Source organism: Dasypus novemcinctus, chromosome 6, assembly GCF_030445035.2.
Source record: "Dasypus novemcinctus isolate mDasNov1 chromosome 6, mDasNov1.1.hap2, whole genome shotgun sequence".
In the NCBI taxonomy this organism is placed as follows: domain Eukaryota; kingdom Metazoa; phylum Chordata; class Mammalia; order Cingulata; family Dasypodidae; genus Dasypus; species Dasypus novemcinctus.
Genome location: NC_080678.1, coordinates 68,327,477 through 68,352,741, shown reverse-complemented (window position 1 = coordinate 68,352,741; position 25,265 = coordinate 68,327,477). Strand labels below are relative to the sequence as shown.

The 25,265-nt window shown below is 38.3% G+C and overlaps 1 protein-coding gene across 1 annotated transcript in view; it reads left to right on the top strand.

Moving 5' to 3' along the window:
- Positions 1-25,265, top strand: part of SLC16A9 (solute carrier family 16 member 9) — a 66,273-nt gene that overhangs the window by 29,884 nt on the left and 11,124 nt on the right. The window contains exon 3 of the mRNA XM_004476331.5: positions 13,052-13,195. Coding sequence (XP_004476388.1) covers positions 13,052-13,195 — 144 coding nt within the window. The remainder of the gene's footprint in view (positions 1-13,051; positions 13,196-25,265) is intronic.

The following is a 25,265-nucleotide window of genomic DNA, read 5'->3' as shown; positions in this document are numbered from 1 at the left end:
ATGCCTTTCCTTATTCATTAATCATTTGATTGCATTTGCTGCATCCTTAATGCTCTACAAGGCACATGGCGCAATTTTTTTTTAAGTTTAAGACATATTTTCCTGACTTTAGTGAGATTGCAGTACCACTTTTTTCACTGTAATTAATCTGGGTGGAAATACAAGGATTCCATAAAATATTCCATCATTCATTCTTTCATTCATGTCTTCAAACATTTATTTGCTAATGTGTGCCAGGCTGTGTGTTAGATGCTGTGGGGGAAAAAATGATGAACAGCAAGCACATGGTTCCTGCCTCTAAGAGATTCACAACCAAGGGGGTGACACACATATAACCATGAGGAAAAATGGTACCTGGACATGAGCACTGATCTAGGTGCGTCTAAGGTGTGGTGGTGGGCAAAGGAACAAATAATGCTCAGAAGTCCTGTAAGCATTTCCTACATGGCTTGTGACTACTTCTCTCTGATTCAGATACGCCATTGTCTTAATTGCGTGTCTAATTTTTGTGACAACCCCAGAAAGAAAAATCGAACATAACAAAGGGTAATTCTGTGTCCACAATGACAAGGCTATTAAGGGTTGTACTGTAGTATTTTATATAGGATAGATGTGATGTATTTTGTGTGGCTGTCATTGCCACACCCACAAGTCACAGACAGCTTAGGTTATCTATTAAGAGACAAAGAGCCTCCCACCCATAGTCCACATCATCATAATGTCTCTAAAAGTAAGATTTTTGAGAAACAGTTTCATAGGATGTGATAGTGATTCCTATCTATAGAGACAACATTAGGGGATTTTCTTTTCTTTTTTATGATTAAAATCATATGCCTCTGAAATCGTAGTTTGAATTCTGCACTAATATTTAGCACTTACTTTGAATTCTTTAAGCACGTAAATGCTAAGACCCTGACCTAGATGGGATCAGAAGCCCTATGATTTCTTCTTGAGTGCTAGGAACTTGCTGTGATTTGTAGAGCAAATCACGATCTCCATGCTTATGAGGAAAAAGCCATTGAATGTGGTGGATTCTAGGTATATTTCAACTCTAAAATGATTTCATGAAAATGTGATTAAAATTCATTACTCATTCCTAGTTTTCAATATATTGTCTTCCTGGGTACTATAGGGGACTCTAAAACAAACAAACAAAAAAAGCAATTGCTGTTAATTGATGTTTTATCTTACTTAATTTTATTAAAAAAAGTCTAGAAAACCAATGCTGATCATCTGGTCATGTCAGATAAGATAACTAAACATAATTAAGCAAATGAAAATAATACTGCCATTATGACCTCAAGAGAAATAGGAAAAGTTTGCCCAGGGTTTGTTTTGAAGAATGTTTCAAGATGTAGGTTGTTTGAAAAGTCAGTGAAAAAACACATGAATGGACATCTTTACATTCTTTTCATAAAGGATGGAGTATATATATGTATAATACATATGTACAGCTTTTTGGTAAGGTAAGTTTTATATACATACATAAATACAGTTGCTCTTAAGTTCAGGTGCATATATGAATTACTTAATCTTGTCTAAAATAAAGCCAATTTCCTGTTTATCAGTTGGTTATGAGGGGTGAGGGGGCTATCCCAGGAATCTGCATTTTAACCAGCTCCCAGATGAATCCGATACAGGCCAGCCATACCATATTTGAGAAACATTATTTTCTTTACCCTGTTTTGTCCAGAGGCAACCTGGTAGGAGTTATCCTTGCTAATTCTGTGATCTGACCTCTGGAGCTTTGTAGTTGAGCAAGGCGCAGCCCAATAAGTACATTTTACAAGCAACATAAAATTTTTGCTTTTCACCTACTTGTTCCTTCAGTTTGCTAAGTGCCCTTTATGTATGTGGCTAGCATCAGCCACTTCTGTGGCTTTATCTTAGTTGATCCTAACAATGCATTGAGGCAGGTGTTAACTGTCTTCAAGGTTGAGTGCCTTGCCCATGATGTCACACACGTTTTCTAAGGAAAAGAGCTCAGGTTTTTCTAATCTGTTAATTCTATTCCTTCATCTTTAAATTAGACATAATAGCACCTACCTTATGATTGTGTAGAATGATTGAGATGTTGCTTGGCATACAGTCAGTGCTCTGTAACTATTACTTATTAGAGAACTAATCACCCATGAATACAATTACTCTCCAAAGCAGTTCCAACCAATCAGTGACTCACAAAAGAAAAAGACCCTTTAGGATGTAAGATAGAGGCACTTCTTGGAGAGATGGTGCCTTAGTTTGCTAGGGCTGCCATAACAAAGTACCACAAACTGGCTTAAAACAAGAGAAAATTGTTGCCTTACAGTTTTGAAGGCTAGAAGTCTGATGTCAAGGTGTTGGCGGGACCAGGCTTCCTTCAAGTCCGTAGGAAAGAATTTGTTTTCTGTCTCTCTTGTGGCTTCTGGCAGTGGCTTGCTAGCAATCCATGGCATTCTCTGCTCCATCTCTGTCTCTCTGCGTCCAAATTTTCTCTTCTTATAAGGAGACTTGTCATATTGGATTAAGGATGCACTCTCCTCCAGTATGACCTCCTTTTAACTTGCCTAATTCCATTGGTAATAACCTGATTTCCAAATGAGTCCATGTGCTGAAGTCCTAAATGTTAGGACTTTTGTGGGCAGATGGTTCAGTCATAAAAGGTAGATAGGAGGAATTTAAAAGCCTGTTCCTTTTCTCTGACAAACCTAGGTTTCCACAGTTGCGTATAATAGTATATAAGAACTATAAGGATATGGAAGTCTGAATGTTATACTATTATTTTAAATCTTAATTCCTTCTCCTCGAAACTTGAATGATTGAGGAGAAAATACTTCTTCTCCTCACCTGAATTGTTTGTCCAGATGATCCACAGGATGCGTCAAGCTGGGTATAAAGGATCCACCAGACCCCTGATTTATACATTATGAGCAAGACCACTTTACCATCATTAAATACTTCCATAGAGACTTCTCTCTTCTGGGGAATGCTGAGATAGAAGGCATAATCCATGCTTATAGGGGGTTTGAAATCTCGGCAAAGAGACAGAAAAAAGGTAACTAACAATGTTCCACTTCACAAATGTCGTGTACCAAGGACAGTAGCAAGGGCAAGGTAATCATTGGGTTTTCTAGATTGGCTGTGAGTTGAGCATGTGGGCCATGTGTGGGTAGACAGGAAAGGAAAGGGCAGGTCACACTGAATTCCCATGTGCAAATGCCTGGGAACTGTACTTCAGATGATGTGTTCTGGTCAAGTGAAATTGGCTGGTGAAAGGGGATTGTGCTGGGAGGTGGGAGGTGAAGGCTTGGCTAGGTTACAGAACCCAGTTATTCAATTGAACACTAATCTAGGTGTTGCTGGGAAGATATTTTGTAAACGTGATTAAAGTTCATAATGAGTTGGCTTTAAGTAAGGGAAATTATCCTAGATAATCTGGGAAAGCCTGATTCAACAAGTTTAAATGGCTTAAGAGAGCAGAGTTATGGCTTCCTTGAAGAAGGCTCAGGGAATAAATTCAGCCTGTGGACAGGGACTCCAGCTCATGCTGAAGACATCCAGCCTGTCCTTCCTGAAGGCCTGATTAAAACTTGTGTAGCCAGTTCACATAATCACATAAGCCAATTCCTTGCAATAAATCTTAAAAAAACAAAACAAAACAAAAAAAACAACTTTCTCCCAGAAAGCTGTAAATCACACATTATACAATTTTGAAAGCTGAGTACTTCACTTGCTTCAATGCACTTAATAAATCTCTTAATATAGGTAATACTGAATTTATTTGTCTGGTTGAATCCTGACTGATACAGGAAGGGCGGAAAGTAAAGGAAGGGTGGAAAGTAACTAGCTAAACTAAACTGGCCTTGCATTAAGGTTAGCCAAGTACCCTTTGGCTAGATGTCTATTGTTAAATCTGACAAGGGTGGGGCCATTTTCCAGACAAATAAGTTGCTGAAGCAGGAGGGAAGACCTTTTGTTCTGTAGCTTTGTATTCAAGGCATATTTAACACCTCCCTCGCCCCCCCCCCCCACTTTTTTCCCTTAATTACTCCAAAGGCCTTCAATTTAATCTCCTAAATCAGGAAGCACATCTCTAGGTTAACAGAGTGCCTCGGCATAGCCAATGGGCTTGCCGACCGTGTTGTGAATGCTTGCAGAGCTGGGTTTGAGCACATACGCATCTGCTTTTTACCTTCAAGCACTGCTAACTCTTCCTGGGGGACTGAATTCCTCAACACCCCTCTAGAAAATGCAGATGAAGTTCATGGTTGTAGCAGGCAGCAAGAACTATTAGTATGGAGGAGCCCATGCTCTGGGATTCCTGCCTGTATTTTCGGTAGAGGGAAGGAAACTCATGGACCCAAATGGTAGACTGTGCTAGGAAATCCTTGCTGCACTGCAGGTATACAACCTTGTAACTCCTATATTTTATTTTCCACTGTACTTTTGGCCTACTTACAGTTTCCATGCAGCAGGCCTGGCCATCCTACCACTCTTAGGAGTCTTTAAAACATTTTGGGAGAGAAGTGCATAGAGATTGAGTTTATATCCCAAAGGAAAAAGTCTGCCCCCAACCCAACCTGCAAATCAATCCTGTAAGAATTACAAACTGGAAACCTACATTATGTTTCTCTTCTATTTATCTGTCCTTTTTTTTTTTTTTTAAAGATTTATTTCATTTATTTCTCTCCCCCACCAGTAGTCTGCTCTGTGTCCATTCACTGTATGTTCTTCTGCATCCTCTTGTATTATCAGGCAGCACTGGGAATCTGCATCTCTTTTTTTGTTGTGTCATCTTGCTGCATCAGCTCTCTGTGTGTGTGGCACCACCTCTGGGCGGGCTGCACTTTTTTCTTGCGGGGCTCACATCTTGCGCATGGAGCACCCCTACGTGGGGGCGTCCCTGTGTGGCACAGCACTCCTTGCGCATGGCAGCACTGCACGTGGGCCAGCTCACCACACAGGTCAGGAGGCCCTGGGGATCGAACCCTGGACCCTCCCTATGGTAGACGGACGCTCTATCAGTTGAGCCACGTCCGCTTCCCAAAAACCATTTTTTGATTAGGGTTTTTATTTTCATTCCCTTCCTCAGCTGAAAAACTGTATCAAGCAGTTTGACTTTTAGATGGCTATTAACAGAGAATTTCGTATTTTTTGTTTTGCTTTGTGTTTAAGAGGTTGCAGTACTCAAAATCCCGATTTCTCTTCCTTTCTTCTCTCCTCACTTTGGTTTATAGGGTCACTTGTTCTCCCTAACATTCAAGTTTTTACCTTTTTTGAGTGAATGTGTCAACTTTGTGCCAAAGATGTGGCAAGGTACAGGACAGTACCTTTTAAGAGCCCTGAGCATAACTAGAAAGGATGGAACTTTTCACTTCCCAGTGCCCCACAAACCATCTGCCATCCTTAGACCATTCTTCTCTGATGACTGTGAGTTCAACCCATGATTTTTATTTCAACCAGCCAGTCAAGACTAATTTCCCCAAAGGAAGGTATCAATGGTAGTAATGACTCCCAAACAGCAATACTGCAAGTTCAAGGAAAATTTTCAACGTGGGCAAAATGAATATAAAGACAATGATGTATGTGATACCCATGTAAGGTTCCTGACTATCTTATGATGTATTCTGAAATTATGACCTCCTCTTGTTTTATTAAAATAGTAATTCTTTTATGAAATTGTTATGATAATAGATGGTTATTACATTCAATAAAAGTCTTTATTTGTTAAAATAAAAAATTAACCAACATATGAGGGAACCCCTTCCTTTTTTTCCCAGAGTAGTATAGGTCCCAAGGTGTGGAATCACTGGTTCATACTAATGGTTTACCAACTTTTGTTCCAGAGATCCCTTCTGCAAAGTGAAAGACCTATAGCATCCTAAGTAATCTCCTCCGAAAGTGGTCCCTTGATTTAATTCATCTCTTGAAACTAATCTAGTACCAGGAGTAATACCTGGCTTATTATCTTGGAGACCTTGCCTGTTATAACAAGGAGGTAAACACACAAATGTGTCATATGTTCTGCAGATTATGACTTGATGGTCACCTCCAGATATACATTGCCTCAATTGTTTTTGCTGAAATATGGGCTATTGTGGTTTAAATCTATACAAATACAGCTCATAGATATTCTAGTTCTAAGTATGGAAAAAAATAATTTGTTCTAAACTTTTAAATACCAGAATGAAAATAAATGTTATGTTTTCATTTGCCATAAACTCATACAACTACTTAATCACTATGATATTAACAAAAATGTATTTATGTTCTCTTCTTACATTTTGATTTCTAGAAAAAAATTAAGGTAGTCTTTTAGTTTGCTAAGCTGCTATCACAGATTACTTGAACTGGGTTGGCTTTTATTTATTTATTTTTTAAAGATTTATTTCTCTTCCCTTCTCCCTCTCCTCCCGCCCCTCCCCCCCCCCAGTTGTCTGCTCTCTGTGTCCATTCGCTGTGTGTTCTTCTGTGACCACTTTTATCCTTACCAGCGGCACCGGGAATCTGTGTTTCTTTTTGTTGCATCATCTTGCTGCGTCTGCTCTCTGGATGTGCGGCACCATTCTTGGGCAGGCTGCACTTTCTTTCGCGCTGGGCGGCTCTCCTTATGGGGCGCACTCCTTGCGCGTGGGGCTCCCCTACGTGGGGGACACCCCTGCATGGCACGGCACTCCTTGCACGCATCAGCGCTGCGCATGGGCCAGCTCCACACAGGTCAAGGAGGCCCGGGGTTTGAACTGCGGACCTCCCATATAGTAGGCGAATGCTGTATCCAATGGGCCACGTTTGCTTCCCTGGGTTCGCTTTTAATGATGGTGTTCTATTAACTTATAAGCTTACAGTTATGAGGCTGAGAAAAATGTCCAAATCAGTGCATCATCAGGCGATGCTTTCTTCCTGAAGACCAACTGCCAGTGATGCTGGACTCCTCTGTCACAGGTCAACGCACATGGCAGCACCTGCTGGTCTCTACCTTCTGTTCTGGGTTTTGTTGTTATCAGTTCTTGCTTTCTTCCATGTCTTCTCTTCCTCTAAATTTCATTCTCTTATAAAGGATTCCAGTAAGAGTATTAAAACCCACCCTGTATGAGGTGGGTCACATCTTAAGATCCTACTGCCTAAAAATCCTACTTACAAATGTACCAAATGTACAGGAATAGATTAACTTTAAGAACATACTGGGGTGCATACAGCTTCAAACCATCGCAGGCACTAATCGAAATACATGTCAATTGGGAAGAATGCCTGGATGACTTTGGCCTTAGCCCTATCATTGATAAACTGTGGGTTCTGCTCAAATCATGTAATCTTTCTGAGCTCCAGTTTCATCATTTTAAAAACTGAGATGTTTGGGTCATTTCCAAGGACCCTTTCTGTTCTACAATTTTTTTTTGTCCTTGATCTCTGGCATCAGGATATTTTTCTCCATGTAACAGCAGACAGCAGTGTGAAAATTTCTCTTCATTTCTTTCTGATGCTTATATTTTTTTCAAAACTTGTGTTAAGCAAAAATGTTTTAAGAATTTATCACATAATTGATAATAATATATGTTTTATAAAACAATGGTTTTGGTTGTATATGCTATGCAAATTACTCTCCAATTCTCACCTCAACCATCTACCCTCTACCCCTGCCCAATCCCTGAGTTTCCTCCTGGAGTTAACATGCATTAAAAAGCATAGATTTCCTACTTTGCAGATGAAACTTGAAACTTTTAAAGTATGCTAGTAATAATCTCTTTGTGTTTCAATTCCATTGCACATTTAAAATTTGTAAACACAGGCTCTCAGTGTCAATGAAATTTGGTAAACAACAGAGAAGGGTCATGTTTTTATGATGTCAGATATTCATGGATAATATTTGACTCTTAAAAAATCATCTCTTTTTTGAATATCTAAATATTTCTCAGTGGGTGTATAAATAGCTCAACTACTGGATGATAATGTCAGCCTTTCAAATGGATTTTCCTTTTAAAACACTGGCCCAGAATATTCCCTCTGTTTGTCATATATCAGGCTGTTCTTCAATACTGACTCGGACAGGAGGGCCTGAAATGGCAGGGGCCAGTTGATGGCCCCACAGGAAAGTGGTCGCACCATAGGCACTGAGAGCTGGATGGTACCTTAGTGGTCAGAACCTGGTCTTAATATGTGCTGATGAGACTCTCTGATGTTGGGAGGAATGTGGGGCTTGAGCAGGATCCTGGCTCTGTTACTACCTGCTAACAGTGAGACTAGATGGATGGCATAATTCCTCTGTTTGAATTTACTTTAAAAATAAATTGAAGTAAAACATAAATGCAGAAAAGTATGTATATCATAAGAGTGTAGCTCAATGAATTTTAACAAACTGAACAACCCATGGAATCAGCACATATGTACACACTGTGAAGCTGAACAGTAGTGGCACCCTGCAAATCCTGCTCTGCTCTTTTGTGGAGCATATAACTTCCCATCCCCCTATCTTGAGATCAAACACCTTAGATTAGTTTGCCTCTTTTTGTACTTTTTATAATTGGAACTCTATAGTATATACTCTTTTGTATTGGGCATCTTGTATTCAGCATGTGTAGCAGTTTGATATTATTGATGAATTCCAAGAGTAAATACTGGATTATGTTTGTAAACTAGTCTTTTCCTCTGGGCATATGAGATTATATTGAATTCAGTGGTTTTCTTGATTACTTTGTTGCAGCAAAGCCAGGAGTTCCAAGTGGCAGAAAAACCCAAAATGGCACTCAGAGAGGCAGAGGAACAGATTTATTACACACGGACCGAGAGGAGAGTCAATCTCCAAATTCTAGGCTCCGTTTTTTAGTTTTCATAGGTTTATATAGGATTTTATGTGGGATCAGCATGACTTTTGCCTATTGGCTAACACATTGCTAGGCGAAATTTTGCAAGTGGAGTTACAGAAGCAGAAGGCAGGAGCAAGGTCGCGGGCTGATTTACAGAAGCGGGGGGCCAGAGTGGTTTGTTAGATTACAGAAGAGGGGGGCAGGAGTCATTCGTTTGATATTCTCCTGCAAGGCCATGTTCTCATGGACTGATTTACAGAAGTGGGGGCAGGAGTGGCTCATTAGATATTTTTTCTGCAAGGTTATGCTTTTTATTTCTCAACAACTTAAGTCAACCTCTTGTGTTAGTAGGGGGTTGAGTCCTGGCCCCTTGGTGGGTGGGGACTCATGGATAAAAGACATGGCAAAGGGCAGAGTTGAGGGTTCTTGATGTTGGAATTTGATGCTGGTCTTAAGCTGGAGCCCTGGGAAGAGAGAAAGCCGTTTACTTGATAGTCTATAGCTGACCTTGTGGAGAAAACAAAGGAGCTGAGACCAGAGTAACCCAGGAAGCCTGAACCCTCATAGATGTTGGCAGCCATCTTGCTCCAGCGTGCAAAAATGGACTTTGGTAAGGGGAGTAACTTATGCTTTGTGGACTGGTATCTGTAAGCGCCTACCCCAAATAAATACTGTTTATAAAAACCAACCAATTTCTGGTATTTTACTTCAGCACCCCTTTGGCTGACTAATACAACATGTTTGTGAGATGCTTTCTTGCTGTGTGTAGATGCGGATCATTCTTTCTCATTTCCATATAATAGCCCATTGTATGAATATACTGAAATTTATTTTTCCATTTTACTGCTAACGAATATTTCTAGGTTTGGGCTATTATGAATAGCTGTGCTATGAAGATTTCTGTAGATAACTTTTTTTAAAAAAAGATTTATTTATTTATTTATTTCTCTCCTCCCCCACCCGTTGTCTGTTCTCAGTGTCTATTTGCTGCATCTTCTTTGTCCGCTTCTGTTGTTGTCAGCAGCATGGGAATCTGTGTTTCTTTTTGTTGCATCATCTTGCTGTGTCAGCTCTCTGTGTGGGTGGCACCATTCTTAGGCAGGCTGCACTTTCTTTCGTGCTGGGCGGCTCTCCTTACGGACGGAGTGCACTCTTTGTGCATGGGGTTCCCCTACGCAGGAGACACCCCTGCATGGCACGGCACTCCTTGCGTGTATCAGCACTGTGCATGGGCCAGCTCCACACGGGTCAAGGAGACCTGGGGTTTGAACTGCAGACCCCCCATGTGGTAGACGGACACCCTAACCACTGGACCAAGTCCGCTGCCCTGTAGATAACTTTTGGTGTAGGCATTTCTACTGCATTACAGAGTGTAGCAACAGTGGAATTTCTGGGTTGCTTAGTGTGTTGTATTCAGCTTTAGTAGGTAATTCCAGCAGGATTTGAGAGTTCCAGTTGTTCCATATTCTTGTTTATACTTGGTATTGTCTGTTATTAGCCATTCTGGAGACTTGCTTTTTAAAAATTTGGGGTAGTAATGTATACGGTGAATGGTTTTTGTCAACTCAATAAAGGCATGCTTCTGTTTGTTTTGGATGCCACATCTTGACCTCTTCTACCTGGCCACTAACCAGCTAGATGTTCAACAGCCTCCCTCAGCTGCAATTTCCTTCCTTGTAAAACAAGACTATTGAATAACCTTTGCCATATGCTAAGGTCTTTTTTTTTTTTAAGATTTATTTTTTTATTTATTTCTTTCCCCTTCTCCCCCATGCCCCCTCCCCCACCCACAGTTGTCTGCTCTCTGTGTCCATTCATTGTGTGTTCTTCTGTGAGTGCGTCTATCCTTATCAGTGGCACTGGGAATCTGTGTTTCTTTTTGTTGCATCAGCTCTCTGTGTGTGTGACGCCATACTTGGGCAGGCTGCACTTTCTTTCGCGCTGGGTGGTTCTCCTTATGGGATGTGCTCCTTGCGTGTGGGGCTCCCCTACGCAGGGGACACCCCTGCGTGGCACGGCACTCCTTGCATGCATCAGCACTGCACATGGGCCAGCTCCACAGGGGTCAAGGAGGCCCAGAGTTTGAACCACAGACCTCCCATGTGGTAGGCGGACGCCCTATCCATTGGGCCAAGTCCGCTTCCCTAAGGTCTTATACAGTTCTGCTGGCTGGGAAGTTCACTATCACTTAAATCTTATCACATGAACAGGTGCCCTCTTATGCATAGAACAGATCTGGGTAGTGGTCACTTCCATTAATCAGCAATGCCTCCCTCTCTGAAATCTAGGTGATGTGTGGAATTTAAGATAGACTTATGGCTCAGTGGGTAGGAATTCTCCCATTTGTCCTCACCTACCAGAATATTGTATATGCAGGGAGTAACCACCTTATCCCAATGCAGGCTTGCTATTCTATCTAGTCATTCACCAAGTTTATTATGATCCTCAGTGATATGACTGGAAAGATGCATGGAACATCCCAGGAGACAAAAAAATTCTCAGAGTAGGATAGTGGTTAAGAGGATGGGTTTGTGGGTCTGGGAGTCAGACTGCCTGCTTGTTTATTTCTTTTATTACTACTACAGTAGTGGCTGTTGATACTGTCATTACTGAGGAGCTAGCACTGATTGGGAACTTTCTTGTACAAGATCTTGTGATAAGCTTTACATTTGTGATATCACGAGGCCTAACAGTAGCACTATGGGCTGGGTACTATTATTATTTCAATTTTCAGATGAAGAAGCTAAGACACAGAAAGATTTAAGTTGCCTGTGATCAAATAGCTAGCAAGTGGTAGAGCATGGTACAGAGTCCCCATTTATGTATTTATTTTTTTATCTATTTATTTTCTTTATTTTTAAAGAAGTGTTAGATTACATAAATGTTACATCAAAAATATAAGGAATTTCCATATACCCCCATACACACTTTCCCCCATTAACATCTTTCATTAATGAGGTACATTTGCTAAAATTGATGAATACACATTGAAGCTTGCAACTAATCATGGTCTATAGTTTACATTGTGGTTTACAGTTTGTGTTGCATAATTTTGTAGGTTTTGTTAAAATGTGTAATGTCCTGTATCCATCATTGCAATACCATGCAGAACAATTCCAGTGTCCCCAAAATGCCCCATGTTACACCTTTACCTCCCTCTCCCTCCCCTCTCAGTACCTCTCATGACCACTGTCTTTATTTATATCAGTGTTATAAGTTCTTCCATTACTAGAATAATAATGTCTACTGTAGTCTATAATGGCAATCCTCTCTTATATTTTGTTCATTCCTCAATCTTGAGAATTCTGGGATGGTGAGGCCCACTCTGCTTCTGATTGAGAGGGACCTTAGATCTCATGGGGCAGATGGATGGAACTGCCTTGCTTGCAAATGTATCTATTCTAGTTTTTGGGTTTTTTTTAAAGATATATTTTATTCTCTCCACCCCCAGTTGTCTGTTCTCTGTGTCCATTTGCTGTGTGTTCTTCTGTGACCACTACTATCCTTATCAGTGGCACCGGGAATCTGCGTTTCTTTTTGTTGCGTCATCTTGCTGTGTCAGCTCTCCATGTGTGCAGCACCATTCCTGGACAGGCTGCACTTTCTTTTGCGCTGGGCAGCTCTCCTTATGGGGCGCACTCCTTGCGCGTGGGGCTCCCCTACGCAGGGGACACCCCTGCGTGGCATGGCACTCCTTGTGGGCATCAGCACTGCGCATGGACCAGCTCCACATGGGTCAAGGAGGCCTGGGATTTGAACCGTGGACCTACCATGTGGTAGGCGGACACCCTATCCATTGGGCCAAGTCTGCTTCCCCTGGTTTTTTTTTTGATGGTCATTGTCCATCATCATCCTTTTGTTAGTTGTTGTGGGTGAATCTGATGAACTGGAGAGTAGGTGTTGGCTACAACTCTGCTGAGAGTCAGGGCTTAACCGGCATATAAACAGCTGGATGATTTAAGCCCAGAGCCCCCATCTTTAAACTACATGATCTTACCACCCTGAAACCTCAATTTCCTCATTAAAAGACAAAGAGCATCTACTTTGGGAGGGCTGCTGTAAGAGTAAAATTAAATGAGATTGTTTCTCTGATGTGCCTACCAGAGTGTCTCACACACAGTAAACGCTTGGTAGTATTTACTGTTATTATTTTTAACTTTGTGCTTGTTATTTATTATCTATTACTGTTGTTGCTTTATGATGGAAAGTGACATCATATTGTGGGAAGGAGGTTACTGTTAAGGAAGTGAAGGTTTCATTTCTCTTTCTAGGTCCTGTGTGCAGCTTCTGTGTCTCATCTTTTGGAGCAAGGCCTGTCACGATCTTCAGTGGCTTCATGGTGGCTGGAGGCCTGATGCTGAGCAGTTTTGCTCCCAATATCTACTTTCTGTTTTTTTCCTATGGCATTGTTGTAGGTAAGGAAACTGGCCACAACAACTTTTCTAACCATCATGAGTTAAATGTCATTTCACTGATGTCAGATTTGTCTAGTTAATAGAAGAAATGAAAATGCTCACTAATCATTCAGCACTTCACCCAAAATTACTATGTTCCGGGCACAGATACTTTTCTACTTTTTGTACCTCTCACTTCTTTGAACTATCTTGTAGATTGTTTTAAAGATAAGGAACTGAAGAATTAGAGAGATCAAATATATTTACCAAAATATATTTCGTAATTGTTGGGGGTTTGAATTCAAACCCACCTAATTTCCAAACCTCTGCTCTTAACCAGCCAAATGCCATATTCAGGGTCCTCATGCTAAGCATGTGAGAGTTTAGGAGCATATTAATGAAAAATCTAGCCAATTGCTTGAACTTTTTAACTTTCCATGCTCATATACACAAACACTACATACATTTGGGTATTCTAAACTTGTCTGTTTCAGCATCCTAAATTGCATGAGCTCAATTTCGTTTCCAGAAGTAGATATTTCTGGAATACTATATGCAATTGCCTATCATAATCTTTGGTCAGGAGAATAAACCATATTGGCTCAGTTATTGTAATAAATTGTCCAAATGCTTATTTCAGAACATAGAGAATTTTGCCAAATAACAAAGAGACAGGTCCTCATTCTAGACTGACCAACTGCCCTGGCTTGCCCAGAACTGAGGAGAAGTTTCCAGGATGCCAAACTTTCAGTGCCCAAACTGGAAAAGCCCTGGGAAAATCTGGATGTATTGGTCACCCCACTGCAAACGAAGTCTGGACTCTGTAGTCCTACCCTTACCGCTTGTTATAAATGCCAGATTAGAGTATATGGTTTCTAAAATATTTCATTTTCATAAAAGTAATACTGCAGGGAGACCTTTTCATATATAACTGTTCATACAGTAAATATGGCGAACACACAATAAATACGGTGAAATCCGATTTTGTGACGAGCTATAGAACAAACACCTGGCCTCTCTGGAAGACATTAAGTACAATGAACTGAGAACTGGTCCTCAGTGGAGGTCCCATCAGCTCTGTCTCCCGTTTAATACCAAGGAAATTCCATTTGATACAATGAGGGTCATTAAAGAGATACAAACTCTATAGTTGGTATTGCTTTCTTCTATTTATTACAGTATTTTCTGTCTTTAGAATTTTGGAGAAAGGTTTTACAAACTTGACAGTTTCTCTAGATCTTTAGAAATCATTTGATCTGAATTCACTGGAATTTACTGACATCTTCCCTATCTTTAGAATAGTAATTAACTCTATTCTAACAAGGAAACCTAGCCAGGTCCTCTTTCACTCTGCTTCTGTTACAGCACAGAGCAAACTAAAAATGTACACCCCACTCTCCCCTTCCATATGTCCCCAGTCCTTCCAGGACAGGTACCTGGTACTTAGTAGGAGCAAAATAGATGTCTGTTCAGTTACACACAGTTACTTGTATCTAAGAAAAGGGTCCTGAAAAATAAATTCGTAGACATTTTTCAAACTATGTGCAATATTTCAAATGTTTATTGCATGTCCCGTTAAAATAAATTAAAATTGCATTTGCATGATTTTATTTATATGCTAATTCCTTAGAAGAGTTTGCTTTTTATATTCTGAATAAGAAACATTTTACAATGTTAGAGCATTGTATTTAAGTTTAATTTTCTCCTTATGACTGTCAGTTTACGTGGTCCAGGTATTTTTCTATCTACAGGTAAGGACTGAGAAAAATGAGGAAATAAGACCGTTGAGCATGTTCTATCCAAAGTGTCACCCTATAATGCATAATTTAAATTAGTTGTACCTCTTCTTCAAATAATATAATTCTTATTCTGTATATCCAATAATGCTATTTTGTGATTTACTGCAAATAAAAAAGAATCTTTTATATTTTTGGGCTAAGATTTAATTTCTGACCTAAGTAAAAAAATCAAGGTCATTTCATTGGAAAGTAGCTATCAATATACTATAAAAATATAGGTGTATATATAACTATAGCTACAGTCTGTGTGTGTTTGTGTGTGGAGGAAATGAGACACTGGGAAGAAGAGAAAAATGCAAGAAAGAGTGACAGCCAGAGTAAAAATAGGTAGGAATGATTGAAATTAGCCAGTGTGACTTAAATGTAGGGGACTCAAATGGGATTTATAGGAAAAAGTAGTAGGGGCTTCTTCTGTGGGGCTGTTCATTCAACAGACATTTTAAAAAATGCTCATTCTGAACCAGGTGCAGAGCTGATTCTTGAATGACAAGCAGGAAGTGGTCAGGAAGATACAGGCTGGGAAGGGTGTGAGGGTGGAGGGAGAACTTCACATGCTCAGTGGCATGAGATAACATGGATAACAGCAGTCTTTTATATTTCCATTTGATGGAATCATACAATATGGAATACTTTGTGTCTATTTCCTTTCACTTAGCATAAGGTTTTTTTTGGTCTGATATTAACATTTTGTAGTATTAACAGAGGTTTGTTCAGATTCAAAGAAAATTGGTCTTACATATGAAATTTTACCCATATTCACATTTCAAATGCAGTTTTACTATGCTACACAGTTCCATCTTACATTTTTTAGCTTTCCTTTTAGTAATACACATAACCTTAGACTTTCCCTTTAAACAACTTTCGTACCTACATAATAGTACTGCTAGTTACAAACATTATGTTAGGCTTTTACCTTTTCTGTTTATTTCCAAAGATTAACACACATCCTTTTTACCAGTTCTGCACAAGTTAACCCTCAGCTTTCCATTCTCTAAACTCATTCTATTTTCTGGTGACCCACATTTAAGTTAGTCACTCCATGAGATTACACAGTATATTTAGTTCTTAGTAGCTCAAACATATAGTATTTGTCCTTTTGTGTCTGACTTGCTTCACTCAACATAAAGTCCTCCAGGTTTGTCCATGTCATTACATGCTTTACAATTTCATTTCTTTTTACTGCTGCATATGTTCCATCCTGTGAATAAACCATAATTTTTCATCCGTCATTGGTTGATGGACATCTAGGTTGTTTACAATTTTTGGCAGTCATGAATAATGCCACTATGTATATTGGTGTGCAGATGTCTGTTCGTGTCACTGTTCTCAGTTCTTTTGGGTAAATACCCAGTAGTGGTATTACCAGGTCACATGGCAAGTACATATTTAAGTTCTGTAGGAACTGACAAACAGTCCTCCACAGTGGCTGTACCATTTCTACAGTCCCACCAACAGTGAATAAACATTCCTATCTCTCCACATCTTCTCCGACACTTGTAGTTCTTTTTTTAATAGTGGCCATTCTGATAGGTAGGAAGTGACATCTCATTATAGTTTTGATTTGCATTTCCCTAATCATTAGTGATGATGAACGTTTTTTCACGTTTGTTTTTTTTCCATTTGTATTTCTTCTTTGGACAAATGTCTTTCAAGTCTTTTGCCCATTTTTAAATCAGATTGTTAGTCTTTTTATCATTGAGTTGTAGCAACTCTTTATATATCATGGGTATTAAACCCTTATCAGACATATGATTTCCAAATATTTTCTCCCATTGAGTTGGCTGCTTTTTCAGCCTCTTTTGACAAAGTACTATGAGGTGCAAAAGTGTTTAATTTTGAGGAAGTCCCATTTGTCTATTTTTTCTTTTGTTGCGTGTAAGGTCCAAGAAACCACCAGCTGCCACAAAGTCTTGAAGATGTTTCCCTACATTTTCTTCTAGTATTTTTATGGTCCTGGCTTTTATATTTAGGTCTTTGATCAATTTTGAGTTGATTCTTATATGGGGAGTGAGATAGGGGTCCTCTTTAATTCTTTTGGTTATAGATATCCAGTTCTCCCAGCATCATTTGTTGAAGAGACTGTTTTTGTCCTGTTGACATGGACTTGGTCGGTTTGCCAAAAACCCAGTTGGCTGTAAAGATGTGGGTTTATTTATGGACTCTCAATTGTATTCCACTGATCAATGTGTTTATCTTTATGCCAGTATCACTGTAGCTTTGTAATATGTTTCAGAGTCAAGCAATTAAATTCCTCCCATGTCGCTCTTCTTTTTTAGAATGCTTTTGACTATTTGGATGTACTTTTCCTTCCAAATGTATTTGATAATTGCCTTTTTATTTCTGTAAAGCTGGCTGTTGGAATTTTGATTGATATTGTATTAAATCTATAAATCAATTTGGGTAAGAATGACATCTTCACAATATTTAGTCTTCCAATTCATGAACATGGAATGTCTTTCCATTTGTTTAGGTCTTTGTTGATTTTTTAAGCATTGTTTGGTAGTTTTCTGCATATAGTTCTTTGGTTAAATTGATTCCTACATATTTGAGTCTTTTTGTTGCTATTGCAAATGGAATTTTCCCCTGATTTCCTTCTCTGATTGTTCAATACTATTGTACAGAAACATTAGTGATTTTTGCATGTTGATCTTGAATCCTGCCTCTTTTCTGAACTCATTTACTAGCTCAAGTAACTTTGTTGTAGACATTTCAGGATTTTCTAAATATAGGCTCATGTCATCCACAAATAGTGAGAGTTTTACTTCCTCTTTTCCTATTTGGATGCCTTTTATTTATTTTTTTCTTGTCTAATTGCTCTAGCTAGAACTTCTAGTGCAATGTCGAGTAACAATGGTGACAGTGGGCATCCTTGTCTTGTTCCTGATCTTAGAGGGAAAGCTTTCAACCTTTCCCCATTGAGTACAATGTTGGCTGAAGGTTTTTCATATATGCCTTTTATCATATTGAGGAATTTTCCTTCTATTCCTACCTTTTGAAGTCTTTTTATCAAGAGTGGATGCTGGGTTTTGTCAAATGCCTTTTCTCCATCAATTGACATGATCATGTGGGTTCTTTCCTTTAATTTGTTAATGTGGTATATTAAGCCGATTGATTTTCTTATGTTGAACCAGCCTTGCATATCAGGAATAAATCCCACTTAGTTGTGATGTGTAAGTCTTTTGATATGTTGTTGGATTCTATTTGCAAGTATGTTGAGAATTTTTTGCATCTATTTTCATTAGCGAGATTGTTCTGTAATTTTCTTTTCTTGTAGTGTCTTTACCTGGCTTTGGTATTAGGATGATGTTGGCTTCATAATATGTGTTAGGTAATTTTTTTTACCCCTTTACTATTTCAGAAAAGTTTAAACAGGATTGGTCTTAATTCTTTTCAAACTGCTTGGCAAAATTCACCTTGAAGCCATCTGGTCCTGGACATGTCTTTGTTGGGAGATTGTTGATGACTGATTTAATCTCTTTAAACCTGATTGGTTTGTTAAGTTCTTGTATTTCTTTTAGTGTCAGTATAGGTCATTGGTGCATTTCTAGGAATTTGTCCATTTCATCTAGATTGTCTAGTGGTTGGCACATAGTTTCTCGTAATATCCTCTTATAATCCTTTTTATTTCTGTGAAGTCAGTCTTAACCTCCCCCCCTTTCATTTCTAAATATATTTATTTGCATCTTCTCTCTTTTTTTCTTTGTTAGTCTAGCTGAGGATTGTCATTTTATTGAGCTCAAAAAGCCAGCTTTTGTTTTTGTTTTTCTCTATTGTTTTTTTGTTCTCGATTTCATTTATTTCTGCTCTAATCTTTATTATTTCTTTCCTTCTGCTTGCTTTGGGAATAGTTTGTTCTTTTTCTAGTTTCTCCAGTTTGATTTTAACTATTCTTTTTAAAAATAGGCATTTAGTCTATGAATTTCCTTCTGAAGACTACCTTCGCTGTATCCATAACTTTTGATAATTTTTTTTCTCATTTTCATTCATCTCAATATATTTACTGCTTTCACTTGCATTTTCTTCTTTGATCCACTGATTGTTTAGGTGTGTTGTTTGTTCTTCACACATTTGTGAATTTACCTCTTTCCTGTCTATTATTGATTTCTAGTTTTATTCCATTATGATCTGAGAAAGTGCTTTGTATAATTTCAATCTTTTTATATTTATTGAGACCTGCATATGGTCTATCCTGGAGAAAGATCTATGGGTATTTGACAAGAAGAATGTATAACCCACTGAGTTTGGGTGCAACATTCTATATATGTCTGTTAGGTCTAGCTCGTTTATCATATTGTTAAAGTTCTCTGTTTCCTTGTTGGTCTTATGTCTAATTATTCTATTTAATGATGTGAGTGGTGTGTTGAAGTCTCCAACTATTATTGTAGAGATGTCGATTTCTTCCTTTAGTTTTGCCAGAAGTCTCATGTATTTTCAGGCCCCCTGGTTAGGTGCACAGATATTTATAAGTGCTATTTCTTCCTGGTAGATTGTCCCTTTTTATTAATATATAATGGCCTCTGTATCTTTTGTAACTTTTTGCATTTAAAGTCTGTTTTTTGTTTGATAGTAGTATAGTTAACCCAGTATCTTTTTTGGTTACTATTTGTATGGAGTATCTTTTTCTAACCTTTCACTTTCAGCTGGTTTGTTTTCCTGGTGAGTCTTTTGTAAGCAGCATATGGATGGCTCATTTTTAAAATCCATTCTTCAAGCCTATTTTTGTTTGGGGAGTTTAATCCATTCACATTCAATGATATTACTGTAAATGCATTATTTACTTCCACCATTTTAGTCTTTGGTTTTTATAGGTCCTATCTTATTTTTGTCTGTCTTTTTACTTTTTTGGTTACTCTTTCTGTTATTCTTTCCTCTATATTCTCCTCCAAGCCTCTCTCTCATCTGTCTTTTTCTTTCTGGTTCTAAGGGTTCTAAGCCTTCCTTTAGTGTTTCCTTCAAAGGTAGACTATTTTTTTATGAACTCTCCTAGTTTCTGCTCATTTGTGAATATTTTAAATTCACTTTCATATTTGAAGGACAAATTTGCTGAATTAAGAATTCTTGGCTGGCAGTTTTTCTCTTTCAGTATCCTACTTGTATCTTAATCTTCTCACCTCGATGGTTTCTGATGAGAAATCTACACTAAGTATTACTGAGCATCCCTTGCATGTGATGGCTTGCTTCTTCTTTGCTGCTCTCAGAATTTTCTCTTTATCTTTGAGGTTTGACATTCTGAATTGTATGTGTCTTGGAGTAGGTCTGTTTGGATTTATTCTATTTGGGTTGCATTGCCCTTCTTGGTCATGTAAGTTTATATCTTTCATGAGAGTTGGGAAATTTTCAGGAATTATTTCCCTTCTCTTCTACTTCTGGAATGCCCATGAAGTGTATGTTGTTGTTTTTTTGTATTACCTTTTAACTCCCTGAGCTCTTCCTCTTTTTTTTCCCATTCTTTTCTCTCTTTGTTCTTTTTTCTCTTCAATTTCAGCTGTTCTGCCTTCAGTATCATTTATTCTTCTATCGTTTCAAGTCTGCTATTGTATGCCTTTAATATATTTTTGATCTCACGTATTATGTCTTTTATTCCCATGACTCTGTTACTTTTTTATTCAGGTTTTCAAATTCTTCTTTGTGCTTGTTCAGTGACTTCCTGATGTCCTTTATCTCTTTAGCCATATTGTCTTTCAACTCATTAATTTGATTTTGTAAATTTGTGTGCATCTTACTGACTAGTTGTCTCAAATCCTGCATCTTTTCTGGGGCTTTGATATATTCCTTTTCTTGAGTCATTTCTTCCATTATCTTAGTATGGCTTGTAATTTTTTGCTGATGTCTAGACATTTGATTAGGGTGGTGAGTTTATAAGATGCTTGATTTTTCTCTCTTTCATATGTTTTTAGTGGTGGGAGGCTATGTGTTATTGCCATTCTTTGATTCTTTGGTTCAACCTGTTCTGGGTCTTTAGAATTGTCCCTGTTAAAGTTGCTTAGATCTGGGCCCTGGACCCAGTAATGGCTTGTATACCTGCTTTGTAGGGCCTTGGTTAGGGACTCTGTAAAGGCCAGAAAAATCCTCTATTTCCTCATGTGCAGTTCTTTGGTCTGCCAGTGGATGGCACTCTTTGGCAGCCCTCTCGGTTTAATGCCTGCAACAAGGACTGGATCAGTGTGACAGAGGTTCCTGCCTGGAGACTAATTGTCTTGTAATTCAAACTTTCTCGGAGGCAGTTCTCCAACATTTGCTGGCAGTCCCCTCCCTTTTCCCATGTAGAAAGTAATTTCCCTCTCCTCTGTGTCCTGAACAACCAGTTCTGGACAGTAGAGAGGGAGATTAGAGGGTCAAATCTCTTTAGTCCCTTGCTAGCTCTGGAGGCAAACAATGGTGCAGTCCCACCTGGCCTGGAAAGGCTCATGGGACACAGCCTTTGTGGGTCAAAATCTGAGTCATTATTAGGCTGTGTCCCTCTCTCTCCCATTTCCTGGGGAGGTAGATCCCTGGGATCCCCTTTGTCTGTAGCTGCCAGCTGGAGGCCTGAGTATTCAAGAGTCTGTAGTGTGGGGGAGGTACTGGCATTTGCAGCTGCAGCTTTTAACTCACAGTTTTGCATCATGATTCTTTTCCTTTGCCTTCCCTTTGTGTCCTAAATCCTAGAAAAAATTTTTCCAGTGGTTTCTGCCTGTCTTCTAGCTATATTTCTGGGAGAGAAAAAAATCCCATGTCTTTCTGGTTATACATCTTTGTTTAAGGGATACTCATATCACTTGGGGAGCTGCAGATATGTCAAAGCATGATGTACTACAGAGGCCAGATGATAAAGGGTTTTATATGGACTTTATTGCAAGAGAGTGATGTAATGAGAATTACTTGATAGCAATTGGGGAGATAGATTAGTGGGAATGATACTGAAGGCTGAGTCAGTGATTAGGAGATAGTTCAGATCAGAGACAATGACGTAGCACTCAAGAAGTGAGAGAAAGATTGATCATTTAGGCAGTGGGTATGATAAGAGCTTGATATCTGACTTGAAGTGAGGAGATGAGAGAAAAGAGGTCTTTAAAGTTGTGGTTTCACCCAGAGGTATGCAAAATGGAACATAGGGCATGGAAAGGAAATGTTAGAACATCTAAATAGATGTAGTTTTACCTATTAAATTACAGGGGAAAAATAGTTTTACTAATGTTTGTGCTTTGACTTGTCAATAGTCAGATATTTAATTTTTAAATTAAATTTAAAATTAAAATTAAAATTAAAATTAATTTTAGTGTATATATAGGAGATTGATGCCCAGAATTTTTTTCACTGGTAGAGGTGGATTTTTGCTTTATTAATATGTAACAATGATCTATTTAAAATAAACATTTGAATGACAGATGTACTTCAAGTGGTTGAGCACCTGCATCCCAAGTACAAGGTCCCAGGTTCGATCCCTGGTACCTCCTAAAAACAAACACATACATGAAAAAAAAAAAAACAACTCTCATTGAAGAAAAGATGTAACTCAGTGGTTGAGCACCTGCTTCCCAAGTATGAGGTCCTGGTACCTACTAAAAAAAATTCCCTGTATATGCATATCTGTTATTGTTTTTATTTAGAGACTAAGTATAGTTTAAGCTGATGTGTATGGTTGCCAAGTTGAAAAGGGATGGACTGTGACGGTTAGGATAATGTGTCAACTTGGCCAGGTAATTGTGCCCAATGGTTTGGTCAAGGAAGCAGTAGGCTAATTGCATAAGCAAGGAATAGTTTAAAGCTGCAGTTCTCAAACTTTTTAGTCTTGGGATCTTTAGAGTCTTAAAAATTATTTAGGACCCCAAGGAGCTTTTGTTTATATGGGATTATACTTACTGATATTTCCTGTATTAAAAATGAAATTTTTAAAAATATTTAATAATTTTAAATGAATAATAAACCTAGTAAACGCTAATAAAAATAAGATATTGATAATGAAAAGTATCTGTTTTCCAAAGCAAACAAAATTTAATTACCAGAGAGACATTGTTTACATTTTTCCAAATCTCTTTAATGTCTGGCTTCATGCAAAACATTTGAATTCTTATAACTTCTTCTGTATTTTATCTGTTGCAATACATTGCTTTAGCTGAAGTTTATGAAGAAAATCTGGTTTCATACAAATAGGTAGTTGGAAAAGAGAGGCATTTTAAATAGCTCTTTAAGATAATTGTAGATATGCTTCTTTGATACTATACCAAAATTTGACATGTGATAGTTTCCTAAAGATTAATTGCAATGTGGAACCTGACACCTCACCAATATACTTTTTGTATTCTGTTACATTAAAACCCATTGGCTTATCCTATCCTTTGCATAGATCTTTATTCAAGCCTGATTTTGTGATACCATGCATTGATTATTTGCAAATATTGGTTCACTAGTTATGCAAGAATTTTCCAATGTTGATGCATTTCATCATACAGCATCAAAAAATTACTTTTATTAATAGCACTCCCAATCTCATCAGAAAATCTTTTATTGGGAAGCTGTCAATCTCATAGTGGCAGATACAAGTTTTCTAAAATTCTTATTTTTGCTGGAAAGCTCAAATTTTTATCATTGGCAACAGTTACTATCTGTTGTTTTCCTCGTAAAGAATTTCACTTAGTTCATTTTTAAAAGAAATGACTCTCAAATACCAAAGTCTGAATGAGCATAGTTTGTTAGGCATTCTTTCAAAGAAAATAGGTTGCATAAAAAAAAGGCTAGTTCAGTTGGTTACTCAAATGATTGCGTAAGTGTTTTTCCTTGCAGCAATCCCTGTCATTCAGATGAAATGTTTTAAAGATATTCTCTTTGTTTTGACAGTTGAGTGTGTGGTGGTAAATCATATAAGGTCTAAAGTTTGGTACTAAAAGCTTGATTTGAACAAACGCTCTGCCAGTTTTACTCAACACTGATGTTTGCAGTATAAATGCAAACACAGTGAAAAAGGCCAAGAACATCTTGGCATTACTATGAAAGTAGTTTTGACTTTATGGAATCTAGGAAAGGTCTTGAGCTCTCTGGGGATCCATAGACCTCTCTTTAACAACTGCAGGTTGAAGGTGGGAAGGCATCATGCCTCCTTCTGGTTTTTGAAAAGTTTAAAGAAAAGTCACCTCAAATTGCTGCTACATTTTTAAAATAGGAGATAATCTTATCTGAAACCCATGGTCTTGAAATAAACAATTTTTCTTTTAGTCTAAGGTTAAAGATTTAGGAGATGCTGTTTCAACTTTTCTGACATTAGCCATCAGAAATGTCTTTTGTTCTTTTCTCCAATGCATAATATTTAACAGCACCCTGACAACCAAATCACAGAGAAATAAATTCATTCCCCCTCCAAGGGTTCAGCAGTATAGTGTAGGGTGACATTTTTTAGCTCCACAAAATTGATTGTCCAAAAACAGCTCTTATTTCATGCCTTACTATGACATGACACTGTATAAATTAATCTAATTCATGCTTTTGTTAGTGAGATAGTATTTTCCCCTTATATCATAAAAAGTGTTTCATGTTAAAAGATATATTTAAACTATAATTAGTTTAATCTATCTCATATTTTAGAAGAGTTTTTATGCAATTCCAGATCATCACTTCAATCCTGGATTGTTTTAAAGAATGCTTTCCTAAAATGTTTATGCAGTGTGTGTATATATATATATATATATATTTATATATATAAATAAATATATATATATATATTTTTTTAATGATTTATTTATTTCTCTTCCCTCCCACTCTCCCCCCATCCCCCCGTTTTCTGCTCTCTGTGTCCATTTGCTGTGTGTTTTTCTGCGTCTGCTTGCATTGTCAGGTGGCACTGGGAAACTGCGTCTCTTTTGTTGCGTCATCTTGCTGTGTCAGCTCTTTGTGTGTGCGGCACCACTCCTGGGCAGGCTGCGCTTTTTTTCACGTGGGGCGGCTCTCCTCGCAGGGCACTCTCCTTGCATGTGGGGCTTCCCTATGTGGGGGTGCCCCTGTGTGGCACAGCTCTCCTTGTACACATCAGCACTGCACATGGACCAGCTCACCACATGGGTCAGGAGGCCCTGGGTTCGAACCCTGGACCCTCCATATGGTAGGTGGATGCTCTGTCAGTTGAGCCAGGTTCGCTTCCCAATGCAGTATATTTATTAAGCCCTTAGTCTAGGAAGGTATAAAACTAATCTTAGTCTAATCTTAGTCTAGGAAGGTATAAATCTTAGTCTAGGAAGGTATAAAACTAATGAAAATGATCTTAATAATTCATCCAGAGCATGGATAATGGACCATAACCTAAGCTCAGTTTTACACTATAA